Here is a 20641-nt window from a genome sequence, read left to right as displayed (position 1 = left end):
TTCCTCTCTCTGTCTCTCTGTCTTTCTTTCTTTTCTTTTCTTTTTTCTGTACTGGAGGTTGGACCCAGAGGCATTCTACCCTACTAGCACTATTTTATTTTTTATTTTGAAACATGATCTCTAAGTTGCTGATGCTGGCATTGAACTAGTGATCCTCTTGTCTCAGCCTCCCAAGTACTAAGATTACAGATGAGCACCACAGCACCTGGCTAGAGTTGGAAGATTTTCTTTCTTTCTTTCTTTCTTTCTTTCTTTCTTTCTTTCTTTCTTTCTTTCTTTCTTTCTTTCTTTCTTTTCTCTTTCTTGCAGTACTAGGGATTGAACCCAGGGCCTCTATCTCCAAGCTACACCTCCAGCCCTATTTTTCTGAGTGTGTATGGAACTGGGAATGGAACCCAGGGGCCTTCTACATCTAGGCTATACCCCCACACCTATTTTTTATATTTTACTTGGAAACAAGGTCTCACTACATTACTGAGAGCCTCACTAAGTAGCTGCACGATCCTGCTGTCTCAGCCTCACCAGTACTGGGATTACAAGTGTGTACCTCCGTGCCCGGCCCCCCAGCTCTATTTTTAACTCTTTATTTTTGAAACAAGGTCTCACTAAAGTTGTGGAGGGCCTCACTAAGTAGTTGAGGCTGGTTGAAAACCTGTGATTCTCCTGTGTCAGCCTCCCAAGAACTGGGATTATAAGTGTGTACCGCCACGCTTGGCTGGAAGAATTTCTACCACCTTCAGCAAAGCAGGTGATTCAGAGAGGGATTTCGGCACGAGTCCAGACATTCCACACCCAGTCCCGTCATCCAGATCTTCTAGGCCCAGGATTTACTTGCTCCATCTCAGTTTTCTTATGTGTAGAATGTAGATCATAGTCCTTCTCTCCCAGGGCGGTGGGAGGGACTAAATAAGATGTTTGATTATAAAAAAAGAGGAATACTTGATAAATAGGAGCTATCATTTATTATCCTGGGAACAAGAAGCAAGCTGTTTGGAGAAAAATGTGTCTTAAGCAAGTCTTTGGCTTTGGTTTTATGCTGGTGTGTGTGTGTGTGTGTGTGTGTGTGTGTGTGTGTGTGAGAGAGAGAGAGAGAGAGAGAGAGAGAGAGAGAGAGAGAGAGGTTTTCCAGTCTATCTTTCCCATGAAGGGATTAGAAGAGTATAGAAAGGTCTGCCTCTTCCTTAAAAAAATTTTTTTTACATACTTTAGTAGGACTTTCGCACACATATGCGCATACTCCCAATATAAGCCGGCATGGTGGCACGTCTAGTACTTGAGAGAGGAAGACAGGAGGATCACAGGTTTGAGGCCAGCCTCGGCAACTTACTTAGAGCCTCTTTCAAAATAGGGCTGGGGTGTATCTCAGAGGCAGAATGTCTGTGGGTTCAATCTTCAGGGCCAAAGAACAAAAAGTAACATCCATGTTATTATCACACAAGTTAAGAAATAGATCATAGCAGCATTTCTGACACCCAGAAAGGCCTCTATCCCAAGCCCAGGTATCTACTCTTGGGACTTTCACTTCCTTTATGATTTTGTCACCTGCTTGTACACCCTTCCCCTAAACAACATTGCTTTGCGTTGTCTGCTCTTGAAGTTTCCATTGATGGAATCATACTTCATTGTCTTGTTTCTTTTACTTGGCGTTGTTCTGAAACCCATCATATAACTGAGCTTCACGGTAATTAGTTCCTTTTCATTGCGGTCTCTGAAGCCAGCGCGGCTGGCTTCGAACCTGCGCGATCGTCCTGTCTCCGCCTCCCAAGCGCAGGGATGACATGCGTGCGCCACCACGCCCGGCTGGGGACTGAATTTTTGAAACAGGGTCTCGCTAAGTTGCTGAGGCTGTGATGAACCTGCGATCCTTCTTTCTCAGCCTCCCAAGTGCTGGATTACAGGCAGGTGCCACCAAGCCTGGCTCCTTTCAGGAAGTTTCAGTGACTTTACAATTTGTGGTAGGACAGTTAGCCTAGAGAGGCAGTAAAACGAGGCAGGCTGACATTCAAGCTCAGAACCTTTTGCTTTTTTCCCCAACGTAAAAAGTACTACTTTAGCCATGCGTGGGGACAAAGTACTACTTTAGCCATGCGTGGGGACAGGCGTGCAGAGCGGCCTTCCTGCCCAGGAAAACAGATTACAACGCCCTAGAGGCCTCCCTAAGGGATCCTCGACCATCAGGCCGGTCTGGAGACACCGCAGCCCGTGTAACCGCCAATTTCAAACTTCCAAGACCTGCCCTGCCGGGTTTGCCCTTTCCTTTTTCCTATTGGTTATGGGTAAGAGGAAGAAGAAATATGATTGGCTCTCCTCGCAACTTCCTCCTTCTCTTTAAGAACGCGGGCGTGGCCTCGCTGTCTATCATGGGGTAGGGCTCTCTGATTGGCCCAGGCACGCATGAGCTCCGCCTGCGCCGTTCCCGGAGTTCAAACTCGGCGGCGGGAGGCGCGGGGCGGAGCGGAGCGGTGCGCAGGATTGCGGGGTCCGCTGTGCGTGAGTCTGACCCCCCCGCCCCGATTCTTCCCCACCTACTCTGCGCCGCGAGGGAAAGGGATCCCACTCACTCCAGCCCCGCTTTGCTTCCCGCATGGAGGGCAGCGGTTTCACCTCCCGGGCTGCGGAGGCCGGAGAGTCTTCCCGGGTCGGGCCCGCGCGCCCACCTTCCCCGGGAGTCCAGGATTCGCCCGGCGGTGCCTGGGGCCGGAGGCCTTGCTCCTCCTGACCCGGGGGAGCCCTGTGTGTGTTCTGCTCTGCGTCCCGTCAGCGGTACAGGCATCGTTCTCTCGAGTGGAGCCCGCAGCTTATTATCTGTGTGACTGTTCCAGTGCCTTCATACTCCGGGGGCCCACCCTACCGTCTCCTTCCACTTGCCCCGTTTCCACTCTCTCCAGCCCCTTTCGTCTTCTTGCTATTGCTGGAGAGCCCAGGTCCCGCCTGAGGCCCACGGCCTGGTTGTTCGCCCTCCCAGGGAACACTATCTTCCATTCCCCACACAACAGCAAGGCTTGCAGGTCACTCCCTTCAAGTCTTGGTTACCTTTGTTGTCCTAGGCCAGAGGCCTGATTTTCCGGAGAGAGGAGTGTTCCCCCAAAAACCAGGTCCAGCCACTCATCCCAAACACCAAACAAAAGGTCATGATGAAAGCAGAGAAGACACTTAGTCAACATGGCCGTATTGGGGACACTAAATGAGATTCAGCACCTCAGGCCTGACTTCTAGTTTTACAGGGTGCTGACAAGAGCTCTCGGTTTGTTGTTTGTTTATTTATCTAGTGGTACTGGGGATTGAATCCAGAGGGATTCTACCTCGGAGCTACACCCTCAGCCCTATTTAGCTCTATTTTTTATTCTTTTATTTGTGTTTTGGTGGTACTAGGGGTGGAACTCTGAGGCTTCCTACCTCCGGGCTATACTCCCAGACCTATTTTATATTTTATTTGGAAACAGGGTGTCACTAAGTGGCTGAGAACCTCACTCAGTAGCTGAGGCTGGCTCCGAACCTGTGTGATCCTCCTGTCTCAGCCTCCCAAGCACGGGGATTACAAGTGTGCGCCACCATGCCCGGCTTATTCTTTCATTTGAAACGGTCTCACTAAGTTGCCCAGGGCCTCACTAAGTAGCTGAGGCTGGCCGGGAACCTCTAATCCTCTTGTCTCAGTACTGGGATTATAAGTGTGCACAGGTCTAGATAAAGTCATTGCTTTTAGCAAAGGCAGCCTACGTCCCTGTTACAGCACCTGTTCAATGTAGTTTACTCAGAGCACACTTAAAAATTATACTGCAACCTTGTCCTGACGAAATTGCCCTCACCTTGCACAATTAAAAAAAAAAAAAAAAAAAAAAAACAACCCGCAGAACTTACCATCTTCTTTGCAGTTTGCTTATTTTAATCACTTTTTCAGTAGCTATTTGCCGGCAATCACTGTGTGACAGGCTGCCTGGGCCCACTCTGTGGGGAACAACTGTCCTGCCTGTGTTGACGTTCCGTTCTAAAAGGGGTGGGGCAGATAACATTGAGAGTGGAAGTGTATCCCTCCCTGTCACCGGGAGTAAGATCAGGCTTTTCCTCCCCACGGCCAGACCCGGCTTCCCCACCCCAGGTTGGTGGCTGAATTTCACCTTCTTATCCTTGGTATGTATCCTGAAGGAGATCAGGATCTCTCAAGCCCTTGCTCAAAATGTCAGCATGCACTTGACCTTTCCCGTATCCTTTCCGCACCAGTGGGGAGATGCTGAAGTTCAAGTATGGCACTCGGAATCCGCGGGACGCTGGTGCTGCCGAGCCCATCGCCAGCCGGGCCTCCAGGCTGAATCTCTTTTTCCAGGTAATGGGCTGCCGCCAACAACGCTCACCTGTATTTCCTTGGGACCTCCTGCCGTTCACCTTTGCTTTTAATATAGGACTGAGGCTAATATTCTGGGAGAAATCCTATTTGATGTTTTTTATGTACTGTGTTGGGAAAGGGAGCCACTGTGCAGATGGGTGCGGAGCTGAGCTTGCCCTTGGGAGAGCTTACTATTTCTCATACTTTTCTGTTCTAAACTTTGTCCTTTTATTAAGAAAGGAAAACCAAGGAACAAAGGCACTCTTTTTTTAACCCAAATTTCTGTGGTTGTAAGCTTATATTACTCAGGGGATGTTTACTTTTTAGATTAAAAAAAAAGTTTTGATAAATACCACACCTGTGACATTCACATCCTTCCCAAGATGAATAACATTTTCTTCATCTCAGGGTGTTAAAATTTTAATGTCATAAAATTATTTCCAAGTAGATTTCTGATTCTTTTGCTTATGTATATATGTATATCTTTTGATTATGTATATGGGACACTGGTGAAGTCAGAATCTCAAGTATTGACAAGTCAAGAGGACAAATACTGTTAAAGGTCTTTGAGTCCTGGTCAAAGACCTTTTAGTTTTGTTACTTTGAGTGAGTCAGCAACCTTCTCTGGATCTGTTCTTTTTAAAATAGAGGCTACAGTATCTAATTCACAGGGTTAGTGCAAGGGTTAAATGAGATAATCCATATAAGGCACTTAACACTTCCTAGGCTCTTGGTGAGCCCTTTCTAAATGGCAACTATTTTTTTTTGAGGGGGTAACTATTATTAATAACATAGTATTGTTATAGTCATAATAAGTTTCTATTTACTTAAAGCAATTACATTTAGAAAGATAGATATGTGGATACCCATATGATGATGAATAGTAATGTGTTTTTGCTGATATATATATATATATATATATATTTTTTTTTTAAATTGTTTTGGGAAGCCAGGCATGGTGGCACATGCTTGTAATCTCCGCATTTGGGAGGCTGGGATAGGAGGATCGCAGTTCACAGACAGCCTCAGCTACTTAGTGAGGCCCTCAGCAACTTAGTGAGACCCTGATTCAAAATAAAGAATAAAGCTGGGTGTGGTGGTGCACGCTTGTAATCCCCGTGCTTGGGAGGCTGACATAGGAGGATCGCACGGGTTCGAAGCCAGCCTCAGCTACTTAGTGAGGCTCTCAGCAACTTAGTGAGACCCTGTTTCCAAATAAAATATAAGATAGGTCTGGGAGTATAGCCCAGAGCTAGAAAGCCCCTGGGTTCCACCCCCAGTACTACCAATAAATAAATAAAATAATAAAGAATAAAAAATAGAGCTGGGGGTGTCACTTGGAGGTAGAACCCCCCTGGGCTCCACCCTCAGTATCGCAAAAAGAAAACAAAAAATTGTTTTGGGAAGTTTTCAAACAGATCAGAGTGGGACCAGTCCCATTACCGTTTTTAAGTCATGAGAAATTTTTTACAAATGTGTGATCTCTAATTGTAGATGGCTGAAGTGCTGTCATTTTTAAGCCCTTTATGACTTTACTTCACAATGTCCCCAGCTTATTACAGAGTAACTTAAGGGCTTATAATGTGCTGTTTATGGAATAGCTGTAGCTTCCAAGGTGCTGGATACGAACCTTCATGTTCCTTATCTCATGTCAGAGATAGGGACCATTCTTATATCTACCTTAGATATGAGGATAAACATAGATGTAGGCAAAGACTTGCCCCAAATCATACAGCTTGTAAAAGGCAGAGCCAGGCTCTGTCTTGGATCTTTCTGACTCGAAAGGCTACTTATGTGTAGCTGAGCAACACTGCTAGCATGTGCTGGGGCTATTTATTTATTTATCTATTTATTTATTTTGCGGAACTGGGGATAGAACCCAGGGCATTCTGCCTCCGAGTTACGCCCCTAGCTCTATTTTTTTTTATTTTGCAACAGGGTCCCATTGAGTTGCAAAGGGCCTCACTAAGTAGCTGAGGCTATCTGCAAACCCAGATCCTCCTGTCTCAGCCTCCCAAGTACTGGGATGATGATGATAATTATTATGATTATTTTGATGGTACTGGGGTTTCTGGAAACCTTTCTACCTCCGGGCTACACTCCCAGACCTATTTTTATATTTTTATTTGGAAACAGGGTCTCTTAAGTCAGCGAGGCTTGGCTTTAAACCCGCGCGATCCTCCTGTCTCCACCTCCCAAGTGCGGGAGGTGTGCGCCACCACACCCGGCCAAGTACTTGGATTATAAGCGAGTGCCACCACGTTTGGCCATCTGGTAGTGTTTATTAAATCCATGTTATAGTTAAATGTCTTTATTTTAGGGAGGATTGTGAGTAAATCCCGGTTTATCTCTTTGTATTGCTAAATGTCTGGTTTTTTTTTTTTTTTTTGGTTTTTGCTGTAACATAATTCTTGAAGACAGTATTTTATAAAGAAAGGAGGTTTATTTGGCTCACAGTTCTGGAGATTCAGGAGCATCGCCCTGGCTTCTGCTTGATTCCGATGACAGCATTGCAGTGGTGGGAGCTCATGCAGAGGAGATGAGATGGGTGAGACAGGAAGTCAGAGACCCGAGGAGCGGCGATTCTTGCCCTCTTTATACCAATATGATCTCACAGCTCTGGAGGGTGAGAAAAGCTTAATCCCTCTTAAAGACTGAGTCCCTCCCCACTGGTCTTCACCTCTTCAAGCTTCCACCTCCTTGATGCTGCTCCAGTGGGGCCCAGGCTTTGGACACCTGGACTCTTGAGGGATAAACTACATCTGCATCAGAGCAGTGAGTCCCCTCCTGTCCCCAGGAAAGCTATTCTTGCAAGGGTAGCGTGCATCTAACATCCGCCTTGCCCTTGTCCCATTCTGTGCCGTCTCGTTGAGTTTTGGGTACAGCAGCGACCTGTTCTCCGCGCAGGTACTTCAGACTGGGTCTCAGTTTGCCTCCTCTACTCAGCGGTGCTTCCCAGCATGCTCCAGGTCAGCGGCTGGCAGACTTCCAGAGCCAGCAAAATTGTATGAATTGCTCGGCAGACATTAGTTTGCCAACTTTTTATTTTGCCAAGTAAGGATATAAAAAGCAAATAAAAAGAATAACCCATTATCTTCTGTTGTTTTTATTTCCTAAAGCAAGGGCATTTAGAGCCAGGTGTGGTGGTGCACGCTTATATAATCCCAGTGCTGGGGAGGCTGAGACAGAAAGATCTCGGTTTTGCAGCCAGCCTCAGCTACTTAGTGAGGCCCTCTGCAACTTAATGAGACCCTGTTTTGAAAGAAAGAAAGAATATAAAACAGGACTGGGGTGTAGCTTGAAGGTAGAATGCCCCTGGACTCAATCCCCAATATCACCAAAAAAAAAAAAAAAAAAAAAAAGGAAAGAAAGAAAAAAACAAAGGGCACTTAAAGAAACACCAAGAGAAAAGAGGAAAAGTTACGTCTCCAGGGCTGGAGATGTAGTTCATTGGAGCACTTGCCTAGCATAGCCCTGGGTTGAACCCTTAGCATAAAGGACCAATTTTTCTTTTTCTTTTTTTTGGGTAAATGAACCTGAGGGCATTTTACCTTTGCACTACATCTCGATCTTTTTTATTTTTTGTTTAGAAACAGGGTCTCACTAGGTTGCTGAGAACCTTGTTACATTACTGAGGCTGTTCCTCAACATCCGTGATGCTCCTGTTTGGCCTTTTATGTATTGGGATTACAGGCGTGTGCCACCATGCCCAGCTATGAAGGACCGTTTTAAATTTTGAATACATTTGAGCCAAATGTGGTGGTGCACACTTGTAATCCCAGCATTTGGGAAGCTGAGATAAGAGGATCTGGGTTCGCGGACAGCCTCAGCTACTTAGTGAGGCCGTCCGCAACTCAGTGAGACCCTGTTTCAAAATAAAGAACAAAAAAATAGGGCTGCAGGTGTAGCTCAGAGGTAGAATGTCCCTGGGTTCCACCCCTAGTACCGCAAAAAAAAAAAAAAAAAAAAATTGAATACATTTGTCTTTATGAAAACATAAATTCCTTCAGTTTCTGTTTGTCATGGAAGCTTCTTATTTCTCCATCTAATTTGATAGAAAGTTTTGCTGGATAGGAAATTTTTGGCTGGAAGTTGTTTTCTTTCAGAGTTTAGAATATGTTACTCCAAGCCCTTCTGGCTCTCATGACTTGGTTTGGGAAGTCTGGAGTGATTCTAATTGGTTTGCCTCTGAATGTCAGTTGGCCCTTTGTTTTTGTTGCCTTTAAGATTCTCTGCTTGGCTTCCACATTGGTCATTTTGACAATTATGTGGCGTGGGGATCCTCTTCTCCGATCCTGTCTAAAGGGAGTTCTATAAGTGTCCTGGATCTGTGTATCAACCTCTTGCTCTATATTTGGAAAATTTTCTGCTATTACTTCCTTGAAGAGATTGTTGATCCCTTTGGTATCACTTTCTTTTCCCTCCTCTATTCCAATTATTCTTAGGTTAGCTCTCTTAAGATGGGCCCATATTTCTTCAATGTCAGATTCCTGCTGTTGGATATTTTTTTCTAGATTAGAAACTATGCATTCATTTTTGGATTGCTCATCTTCTAAGAGCGAGATTCTGTTCCCCATGTGGTCTAATCGGTTGTTTGTGCTTTGAATTGAGGCCTTTACTTCATTAATTGCATCCTTTATCTCTTTTTGGCTCTCTCTGAGTTCTTTTCGAAGCACCTCTATTATTTCTACAGTTATTTTCCTGATTTGATCTTCTAGAAATCTCTGATTTTCTGTTTTATCAGGTTCTGATGTTGTGGGGTTGTGCACATTCATTACTCCAGTGTTATTCCTCTTTCCCATGATTTCGGAGGTTTGTGCCTTCTCTGGGTTCTTCCCTTGGGTCACTATGGCTTCACTTAAGGTGCTCTGGATCTCGAGTCTGTATTATCTCAGACCCCACTACTCCTTTACTGGGTTGTATCACAGAGTCTCCGATCCAGGGAGTCGATAGAGGCTGCTTTAAACTATGGGGGGTGCCAGGTTGCACGTTCTCCTATGGTGTGATATCTCTGCCACCACCACTCCCTCACTGGGTCAAGTCCCAGGAGGCCCAATACTGCGATTTCTCCTCTGTGGCCCGCAATTTGACTCACTGTTCTTGAGTACGTAGATGTAGCTGTACTGGACTCGGTGAATTCACTGCTGCTGCCGCCGCCGGTGGCAATATGGCGCCTCTGCCACGCCCTCGGCCATGAGGCTGGCGTATTTTTTCTTCTCTGGTTTTGATTTCCACTCTGAATCCCTGCAGCGTGTGCTGAGCTCAGCCACTGGGAGCTTTAAATGCTGTCTGTGCCGAAAGATCCCGCCTGGCTGTTCCGCAGCGGCTCTCCTGGCTTGCTGTAGCCGTCCGTTGAGTTCGCCGCTGCCTCCGGCAGTATGGCGCTGCTGCCGCGTCCTCGGGCACATGTGTCTCCTCTGTGGCCCTGAGCTCTGTTCTCAGTCCGCTTTCTCTCTGGAGCCTGGTGGTTTTTTTTGTTTTTCTGGTGATGGTGTTTTCTGGCTATGAAAGGCGCTCTTTTTGTGGTAATGGAGATTGGTTGTTAGCGGGACTCTTAAGCCCCGCTTTTCTCGGTCGCCATCTTCCCGGAAGTCTGTCTTTATGAAAGACATATCATGTGATGTTGATTTCTTCTCATTTCATTTTGAGCTGTTGAAAATGCTCTTAAGACTTGGGAACCTGTGGCCTAATTGGTCTAAAGCTATTGAAGAACAGAAGAGACAAAATATCTTATTTTTTCTAGCTAGTGGCAACTCTTACTTAATTGACAGATAGGGTATCTCTGTGAGCCACTGCTTCCCAAACCTGACTGAGCTCTGATTGTCTTGGAGAACTTGTTAATTAAACAGATTCTAAGCCGGGCGTGGTGATGCGAGCTTGTCATCCCAGCATTTGGGAGGCTGAGACGGGAGGATCACGGTTCATGGCCAGCCTCAGCTACTTAGCGAGGCCCTCTGCAACTCAGTGAGACCCTGTTTCAAAATAAAGAATAAAAAACAGGGCAGGGGGTGTAGCTTGAAGGTAAAATCTGGTTGCTGACAGCTGCCTGAGGCATCTCATTGTTCTTTGAGTAGCTCCCCTGCTCCATGAATCCTTTCACCATCATGTGTTCTAGGCAGGGCTCTTAATATTCTCCTGTAAATAAGAATTATTTTCTATCTTCGTGGGTAATATAACCCCTGTTGGATCTATTCTACTTTGCCATTGTTGCACAAAAATAGCAACGGTCAGTTTGCTAATGATGGCTAAGTTGTGTTCCAGTAAAACTTTATTTATAAAAACAGGCTATGGGCCAGATTTAGCCAATGGATTGTAGTTTGTTGACCCCCGTCTAGCCTATGCTGCTTCTTGTGTGTGTGTGTGTGTGTGTGTGTGTGTGTGTGTGCGCGCGTGCGTGTGTGTGTGTACTGGGGGTTGAACTCAGGGCATTCAGCCTTTGAGGCACACGCCCAGCTCATTTTATTTTTTTGTTTAGAAACAGGGTCTCACTAGATTGTTGAGGCTGGTCTTTAACCTGTGATCCTATTATCAGCCTCCCAAGTATGGGATCACGGGCCTGTGCCACTGACTGCCTGCTTTTAGCCTTTGCTTCTGTCTTTGGTAGCTGATTTCCCGCAGAAGCCAAAGCAGAGCTGCCAAGCTTCTTAAGACCTCCCCCTGAACTAGTACAATGTCACCTGAGTCACATTCTGTGGGTTGAAGGAGTCTCAGAGACAGCGCAGGTTCAGGGAAAGGAAAAGCAGATGCCAGTTCTTGAACGGAGGTGCGTCATGTGCCTACAGAGTTGGAGGAGCTGATGATTGCCATCTTTGCAGAGAGATTGCCACATCGTCTAGGGCCCGGCATCTGGGGATCATCGCTCTAGGCCAGCGGTCGCGAACTCTTGTCTTTGGGGATCAAGTGGTGGGTAGAAAGAGTCAAGCCGAGCGGGGCATGGTGGTGCATGCCTGTGATTCCAGTACTTGGAAGCCTGAGACAGGAGGGTCGCAGCCTCAGGGACAGTCTCAGCAAGTAGTGAGGCTCTCAGCAACCTAGCGAGACCCTGTTTCAAATTAAAAACAAAATTAGGTTGGGAGTGTAGCCTGGAGGTAGAGTGCCCCTGGGATCAACCTCAGCATCACAAAATACATATATAAATAAATAAATTAGAGTCAAGCAGCCAGGTGGAAGACGGGGAGTCAAGTCCACAGTGAGCTCCAGAACATCTCTGCCGCTAAGAAGGGCGGCATCGCTTGGCTCCGGCTGTGTCCCCAGCCAGAAACTCGGGGCAATGTCTCTAGATTCGCCTGTGTTTTGAGAGAAGCCAGGCACTCCGTTTTCTGTGTGTGTGTGTGTGTGTGTGTGTGTGTGTGTGTGTGTGTGAAATTTCCTGATTTTTAAATATTGGCAGATAATTCAAATTATTTTAAACACTACAGGCCAAACAAAACATGTCTGTGGGCTAGACACAGTCTGCCAGCTTATAACTGTTCTGCAGATCATGAATAAATTCGGCTTTATGGTAGTCACTCCAGGCGCTCTACTGTCAATGAATTAAAGACATTGAAGCTTCAGTGACAAGCCTCTGGGCATATCTGAAAGAAACGGCCATCATTGTTTCCTACTACATAGATAAGGAAGCATGCCAGAACATTCAGAGCCCAGAGTCCAGGGTAAAGGTCCCACGAACCTCAGAACCTCAGACCATTAAGAACCAAGGACCTTTTTCTGCGATGGGGTCTCAGTGTGTTGGCCTTGAACTCATGGGCCCTCCTGCCTCATCCTAAGCGGCTGGGATGACAGACGGCCATCACCACACCCAGCTTGGTTTTGGACCTTTTCTAACCTATGACATGCCCATGACAGTTTTTCCTTTTCAGGTGCTGCCAAAAGAAACCCACAGTAGCGGAATCACACAAGTGATAGATGACTCAGTGGTTGTGGCTTTACGGAATGGAGCCACAGAATTGTGCCATTAGCGTGTCGTGAGCAGTTAGTTGAGTTGGAGGCTCGTAATTTACTCTGTGTGGATGTTATTGATCAACGCATTTCATTATTGACAGTGTCTCCATCTGCTGTTTGCTGTTTTTAGGGGAAAGCACCCTCCATGACTCAACAGCAGATGTCTCCTCTTTCCCGAGAAGGGATATTAGATGCCCTCTTTGTTCTCTTTGAGGAATGCACTCAGCCTGCTCTGCTGAAGATGAGGCACGTGAGCAACTTTGTCCAGAAGTGTAAGTTCGGGGAACTTTTTCTTGAAAACGGTCCTGATGGAGCAAACTAGAAGGGTGCGGGGTAGAGGGAGATTCTGATTGGGGGGTCGTGGGTAAGGACTCTGGTTGAGATAAAAACAGACCCAGGTTCATGTTCTGTTATAGTTGTGAGATCAGATAAGTCAGCCTTCTCACTGAGATCAATTCAGAGAGTGAATTGACTGACTCGCCAAGCCGAGGAATCCAGAGTGTCCGGCACGGCTGGTTCCAGAAGCTTAAATGATATCCACTGGCCACAGGCTTGTACTCACTGCGGGCTGACTTACGCATTAGCCACAGAGTACAGTGCTTAGGAGCCTTCATTTATTTATTTATTTTATTTTATTTTTTTCCAGTGGTCACATATGGTATGATTCCATTTATTTAACATTCACCCCTGCCCTTGATTTCAGTCGGGTATAGTGGCACACACTTGTAATCTCAGCATTTGGGAGGCTGAGACCTGGAGGATCGCGGTTCGCGGACAGCCTCAGCTACTTAGTGAGGCCCTCTGCAACTCAGTGAGACCCTGTTTTAAAATAAAGAATAAAAAATAGGGCAGGGGGTGTAGCTTGGAGGCCGAATGCCCCTGGTTTCCATCCCAGACCTGCAAAAAAAAAAAAAAAAATAATAAAAAAAATAAATAGCTTGATTTTATTTTAAAATGATAAGAAAATATGAGTATAGCAATGATTTTGGATTATATCCTTTTTTTTTTTTCTTTTTTGGTGCTGGGGATTAAACCCCAGGCCCTATATTTATTAAGCACATACTTTACCAAGGAGATATACTCCAGCTTTCCAAATTATATTCTTCTTTATACCAATGTAGTCACAAAAATGTAATCTGTGGTCTTATTTTCTCTTTCTCTGGGGAAGGGGCCTATGAAGGCAAGCCCACTAAGGCCTGTGAAAGTCACCGCCGGCCCTGTCTTCACCCCGTGTTTGGCTTTACAGGTTTCCTGTAGTGGGGAGTGTCCCAGCGGCTGCTGGGGCCCAGCTCACACTCTTAATTTATGCCTAGTGTTCCTCAACCAGTGGTGATTTACCCTGCAGGCTGCCATTACCAGGGGTGACACTGGGTGAGCCAGACATCCTAAATGCATAGGACAGGCCCCAGCACAGAGCCACCTGGCCCACAGTGTCCGCGGAGCAGCGTTTGAGACACCCCGCTGCACACGGCACTGCTGCGTAACCGGCCACCCCGAATACTAGGCACCAAGCCCACCGCTGTACTGCCTCTCACGAGTGTGGGGGCTCATTGGACTCAGCCGGGGATTCCAAAGCTCCATGACAGATTGGCCAAGATGGCAGTCATCTGCTGCTCTCCTGGGCCAGAATGTTCTAGATGCCCCCTTGGTGTCTGGCTCTCTGTTGGAAGGCTGGGCTCAGCTGCAACTCAGATGAAATATCTCTCTCAAGCGCTCTCTTTCCATTCCTATAAGTTTCAGTGCATTTTGCAGTCCATGAGGATCCTATGTGTGGTAGCGGCTCCTCCTCCTCTTCCTTTTCCTCCTACTCTTCCTCCTTTTCCTCCTACTCTTCCTCCTTTTCCTCCTCTACTCCTCCTCCTCCCCTCTCCTCCTCCCCCTCCTCCTCCCTTCTCCTCCTCCACCTCCTCCTCCCCCTCCTCCTCCCCTCTTCCTCCTCCTTCTCCTCCTTCTCCTCCTCCTTCTCCTTTTTTATGGTACTGGGGATTGAACCCAGGGGCATTCTACCTGTGAGTTACTTCCCCAGCCCTGTTTTTTATTTTGAAACGTCTCATTAAGTTGTGGAGGGCCTCCACTAAATATTTGAGGCTGGCTGTGAACCTGTGATCCTTCTGGCTCAGCCTCCCAAGTACTGGGATCACAAGTGTGCGCCACCACGCCCGGTTCATTTGGCACCATTTTTGGAGACTGGCTCCTGTACCCTGAGCAATGAATATATTTCATTGTTAGCTAGATTTATACCATCCCAGGGAAGATTCTCATTGGCTATGCTTCGGGCCAGAAGGCGAAGTATTGTGGTAAACGTTATCTGAAGTCCCTAAGTGGTCAGGGCACTGTGGTTGCCAGGACCTCGTGGAACGGAATGTGCAGTTACCTAAGGAGCTCGGGGTGCTGAGTAAGGGCTACTCTCATGGCACCTTGCTTGCTCTCAGCTTCCTCATCTGTGAAAAGTGAGTAATGTATATCTAACAGGAGTCAGAGTTGGTGCACAGACCAGGCTCTTTGTCTTGCCCGACACCTCGTACGAAATATGTGTCACCCAACGATGCTAACCGTAAACCTCGATAATATTTAATATAGGTGTATCTTTAAAATGCACTCGGGGTTTTTGTTCATTAGTCCTCATTAGGTTGAATATGCTTCTGCCTCCTTTTTTTTTGAATATTTAAGTTCCTAAGTAGGGAGTAGGAGAGGAAAGGAACTATATTACGAGACCAGACCATCTCCAATAGTCTTTAGACTGCCCTCAGTTACTTAAAAGCAGTCAATCTCCGAGAACCACTCGGTCATCAGGGGCTCCGCGCAGTGGATGTGCACTTTTTTTCTAGCAGAGATCTTGTCTAAGGAATTGTTTCATATTTTTAAAGAGGCTTCCTGGGGAGTGCTGTGAAGAGGCCCTGATTGAAATCGGGTGATTACGTTAGTCTGATCCCCCCCCCCCCCTTTTCTGAGCTTATTTCAGAAGGTCAGCTTCGCTTGTCCATGTGGAGACGTGTCCATCACTGCTCCTGCTTAAGTTTCTTGAGTCTTCTCAGAGGGATGGAGAGTTTCCTTGGGGACTGATAGAGGAAATGGGGCAGAAATGGCCTCCCACAGAGGTCCCCTGACCGGGGTCCAGGCAGGGACAGGGGCAGAGGAGAGCATCTGGGACCGGGAATGGATTTTGCCGTCCCTAATTATAGTTCGGTGTCATTTATTCATGGGGATATGTTCTGAGAGGTGGTGTTGTCATTGTGTGTGCGTTGTGGAGTGTGCACTTACACAGCCTGGATGGTGTAGGTCAATCACACCACATGACCTATTTTTTATTTGGTGGTACTGGGGATTGAGCCCAGGGGTATTCTATCTCCGAGTTAAACCTACAGCCCTGTTGTATTTTTATTTTGAAACAGGGTCTCGCTAGGTTGATGAGAGTTTCAGTACTTGCTGAGGCTGTCTTCGAACCTGGGATCCTCCTGTCTCAGCCTCCCATGTACAACGATTACAAGCATGAGCTAAAAGCAATTATTATTACTTTTTGTTTTGTTTTGTTTTGTTTTTTGGTGGTACTGGGGTTCCTGGAAACCCTTCTACCTCCGGGCTACATTCCCAGACCTATTTTATATTTTTTTATTTGGAAACAGGGTCTCTTAAGCCAGAGAGGCTGGCTTCGAACCTGCGCAATCCTCCTGTCTCCGCCTCCCAAACAGAGGGATCACAAGAGTGCGCCACCATGCCAGGCAAAAGTAATTATTTTAAAATATATACTTTGAAAATGTTCATAGATACATAATTGTATATATTTGAGTTATAATATGATACTTTATTACATGCTTTTTTCCCCTGTGGTACTACTAAGGATTAAAGGGGCATTCTAACTCCAATCTATACCCCCAGCCCTATTTTATTTTTTATTTTGAAACAGGGTATTGCTAAGTTGCTGAGGGCTTTGCTAAATTGCTAAGGCTGGCCTCTCACCTGTGATCCTCCTGTCTCAGCCTCCTAAGTGCTGGAATTCCAGGTGAGCGCCACCAGGCCTGTCTCCTTTTTATTTTATTTTTTTTTAATAATCATAAACTTGGTCTTAGCCTCTTACCTGTTCACCTTATAATCCAGAAGACTTTGGATAAAAACATGGAGATTTGAAATGGCTTTTTAAAGTTCTGAGAGAGAACTGTGGTGGTTTTGCCTGCAAAGCGGTCTGTCTAGTGTGTGATTGAGATGCCCAGCGGTGTCTTGTGACAGACTCGGCGTTGCTAAGCTGGATGATTCCGTAAGCAACTTCGGGGTCCAAGGCCTGCTAGAAAATCAAGAGGGATTGGCCTTGTGAACACGCAGTGATAAACTCAGTTTCAACCCAGGAAGCTGCAAGCCAGCATGTTTGGTGAATTATAAGTCAAAACTCAAATTCTTTTCTTTCTTTTTTTTTTTTCTTTTTTTTCTTTTTGCAGTACTGGGGATAGAACCCAGGGGCATTCTACCTCTGAGTTACACTCCCAGCCCTATTTTTCATTCTTTATTTTGAAACAGGGCCTCACTGAGTTGCAAAGGGCTTTACTAAGTAGCCGAGGCTGTTTGCGAACCACGATCCTCCTGTCTCAGCCTCCCGAATGCTGGGACTGCAGGCGTGCACCAACACGCCTGGCTTCAAAACTCAAATTCTTGATGTAAAAGAAACTCAGAAAGAGGCTTGGAAGGAAGACTGGGCTTGGCACGGTGTTCTCAGGGCAAAAGGAAAGTACTGTGCAGCCCTCAGTTTGCTTCCACCTTGAATTCTTCTCGTGGGTGCTCTCGATGGATTCTTCACAGTGGCCAGGGTGAACTCATGTGGATTCACTCCAGGAGGGCCCAGGGACCGAGGGAGGTGTCCTCAGGATGGCAGTCAACACTGTGGACTTCATCATTTGTGTCTTCGATCCAGAATTGAACTCAACAACGAGAGTGGCTGCTAATCATTACACTTGCTTTGGCTAATTCATCAGAATACTTCTCAGTGGCTGTCATAGGAAATGGCCTTTCTCTGGATTCTTCCTCCCATTGGCAGCTGGATGTGAATGTAGGGTGTAGTGTCCATGGAGAGGTGGTTTCAGGACTCTGTGTAGATACTAAAATCCTTCAATACTCAATTCCTTATATCAAATAATGTGATATCCTCTCAAATGCTTTATATTATCTTTAGATTATTTTTTGTTAATGTGGTACTGGGGCTCAAATCCAGGCATGCTCTTCCACCAAGCTTCAGCTCCAGCCTTTTTATTTTTTTTGCAGTACTGAGGATGGAACCCAAGGGCACTCTATCTCAGAGCTACACCCCACCCCTGTTTTTTATTCTTTACTTTGAAACAAGGTCTCACTGAGTTGCAAAAGATCTCTCTAAGTAGCTGAGACTGTCTGCAAACCTCAGTCCTCCTGACTCAGCCTCCTAAATGTTGGGATTCAAGCTTATGCTACCACGACTGGCTAGCCTGTGTGTGTGTGTGTGTGTGTGTTTTATTGGGGATTGAACTAAGGGGCATTCTAACTCTGAGCTACACCCCCAACCCTCTTTTCATTTACTTTTCTTTCCTTTTTTTTTTTTGGTGGTACTGGGGGTGGAACCCAGGGGCTTTTTTACCTCTGGACTATACTCCCAGACCTATTTTATATTTTATTTGGAAACAAGGTCTCACTAAATTGCTGAGAGCCTCACTAAGTAGCTGAGGCTGGCTTCGAACCTATGCGATCCTCCTGTCTCAGACCCAACCGTGGGGATTACAAGCGTGTGCTACCATGCCCGGCTTATTTTTCATTTTGAAATAGGCTTTTATTAGGTTGCTCAGAGTCTCACTACATTGCTGAGTCTGCCCTCAAACCTGTGATTCTCCTGTCTCAACCTTCCAGGTACTGAGATTATAATCATGTTCTACCATGCACGGCCCCTATTTTATTTTATTTATTTTACTTTATTTTATTTTTTGCCATACTGGGGATGGAACCCAGGGGCATTATACCTCCAACCTACACTCCCAGCCCTACTTTTTAGTCTTTTTTATTTTTGAAACAGGGTCTCACTGATTTGCAAAGGGCCTCACTAAGTAGCTGAGGCTGTCTACGAACCATGATCCTCCTGTGTCTCTGCCTCCCAAATGCTGGGATTACAAGTGTGCGCCACCATGCCCGGCCTCACAGCCCCATTTTTTAAAGTTTTGAAACAGGGTCTTGCTAGGTTGCAGAGGTTGGCCTTAAGCTTGTGATCCTCCTGTCTCAGCCTTCCAGGAACTGGGATTACAGGCATGTGCTACTGCCCCCCCCCCCAGATGATTTATGATACCTCATGCAGTGCCTACACATTCACTTCATTTGTGTGGATTCTGTTTAGTACTTGGTGTGTGGCAAAGTCAAGTTTTGCATTTTGGAAATTTCTGGATTTTTTTCCAAGTATTTTTTGTCGGTGGTTGGTTGAATATGCAGAAAACGGCTCCCAACTGTCTCTGGTGCCCAGCCACTGAAAGGCCTCCCTTCTAGTTACCGGAGGATCCCAGCGTTTGTGGGGGATTTCAAGACAGTCGTTTGGTCTTCAACCTGACACCTTCCTGTGGGATCCTCCATGATCATTTGTGCGTGCGCGCGTGCGTGCGTGTGTGTGTGTTTGCTGTGTATTAAACCCACAGCCTTGCACATGCCAAGCACAGGCTCTCCTACTGAGCTCCACCCCCAGCTCAGCGTAATTTTGATTACAGGCGTCCCTTGCCTCTTATGGTGTGTAGCCTCTGTGTGTGATATGGTTTCCTGGATTGTGCAGAATTCCATTTTTATGCCAGTCACAGCATTTCCTGTTCGTTCTTGCAAGTAAGTAGAGTCATTGCTCGTGCAACCGTATCTCAGCTTAGTGTATGTAGAGTACTAACACGTGCACGGAGATTGCAAACCGACCTCCATTCCCCTTCATACACGGACAGTCTCTGACCGGGATTGGATTTGGCAAAGAATAAGACTCAAGGTAGTTACAAGCCTATCCAGATATGTGGCATGTCAGCCCTGCAGAGCAGATGTCAGAATATACTCTCTCTGTTTGTTGGTTGGTTTATTTATTTATTTATTCATTTATTTATGGTACTGGGATTGAGCCTAGGACATTCTACCTCAAAGCTACATGCCTAGCCCTTTTAAAAAATATATATATATATATTTTAAAGCCAGGCGTGATGGTGCATGCTTGTAATCCCAGTCTTTGGAAAGCTGAGACAGGAGGATGGCAGATTTGCAGCCAGCCTCAGCTACTTACTCTGCAATTTAGTGAGACTCTGTTTCAAAATAAAGAATAAAAAATAGGCCAGGCGTGGTGGTGCACGCTTGTAATCCCAGCATTCGGGAGGTGGAGACCAGAGGATCGTGGTTCGTGGACAGCCTCAGCTACTTAGTGAGGCCCCTTGCAATTTAGTCAGACCCTGTTTCAAAATAAAGAATAAAAAATTAGGGTTGGAGGTGTTGCTCAGAGGTAGAATGCCCCTGGGTTACATCCCTAGTACTGTAAAAAAAAAAAAAAAAAGGGCTGGAGGTGTAGTTGTTTAGAGGTAGAATGCCCCTGGATTCAAATCCTAGTTTCACCAAAAAAAAGAGAGATTTTTTTTTTTTTTGTTGTTTGTTTGTTTTGAAACAGGATCTCACTAGGTTGCTGAGGCTGTCTTCGAACCTGTGATCCTCCTGTCTCAGCCTCCCAAGTACTGGGATTACAGGCCTGTACCGCCATACCCAGCTCTCTTTCTCTTTTTAAGCACTGACACATGGTAAGGTATGTTAGTTGGCTTTCTGTTATTGTGACAAAATCCCTGAGAAAGTGGACCTAAAGGAGGCGAGACTGATCTCGGCATGGTTCTCCAGGTTGCAGTCCACGGTCACTTGGCCCGTTGCCTGTGGTGAGGCAGAGCGTCATGGCGGGGAGCTGGTAGAGCCAAGCAGCTCAGCTCATCGTGGCCAGAAAGGAGAGAGGATAGGAGACAGGGAGGGAGGCATCTGGGTTTTCTAAGGAAGCCCTTGCCCCACACCCGCTCAGCGCTGATCCATAATGGATGAGCCCGCTGGGGAGGTCAGAGCCCCCGCCCAGCACTGCTGTACCGCGGGGACTTTTCAGATTCAAACCCAGCACGGGGCAAGGGAGGCGCTGCTACAGCTGGCAGTGCCAGGGAGAGAAGGCCCAAGCTAATGGGACAGGGCTGCAGAGCACGTGGGGTGGGGATGGAATGATCTGGAAGCCAATGCCAGTACTGATGGGAATGGAAATCATAGGGCTTCTGTGAAACTGTGAACCAGGCTAAGTGCTGATAAGCGTGTTTGACCAGACGCTGCCCTGCAGCCTTCGGAGGAAGAAGAAAAGCAGGGTTTGTATCCTCCCTCCCTATTTTCTCAGGCTACAGGATTCAA

At 46.4% G+C, this 20641-nt stretch overlaps 1 protein-coding gene across 3 annotated transcripts in view; it reads left to right on the top strand.

Moving 5' to 3' along the window:
- Window positions 1-4225: 4225 nt before the first annotated feature.
- The window catches only part of CIT (citron rho-interacting serine/threonine kinase), a gene marked incomplete at both ends in the record, with an annotated part of 188114 nt that continues 171698 nt past the window's right edge, over window positions 4226-20641 (top strand). For all 3 annotated transcript variants that reach the window (XM_080717685.1, XM_080717686.1, XM_080717684.1), the window contains 2 exons: window positions 4226-4321; window positions 12393-12534. In XM_080717685.1, coding sequence (XP_080573811.1) covers window positions 4226-4321; window positions 12393-12534 — 238 coding nt within the window. The remainder of the gene's footprint in view (window positions 4322-12392; window positions 12535-20641) is intronic.

Source organism: Muscardinus avellanarius (assembly GCF_963383645.1).
Source record: "Muscardinus avellanarius genome assembly, chromosome: 21".
Taxonomy (NCBI): Eukaryota; Metazoa; Chordata; class Mammalia; order Rodentia; family Gliridae; genus Muscardinus; species Muscardinus avellanarius.
The sequence above is the reverse complement of the archived record's forward strand: the minus strand, read 5'-3'. Positions and strand labels throughout refer to the sequence as shown.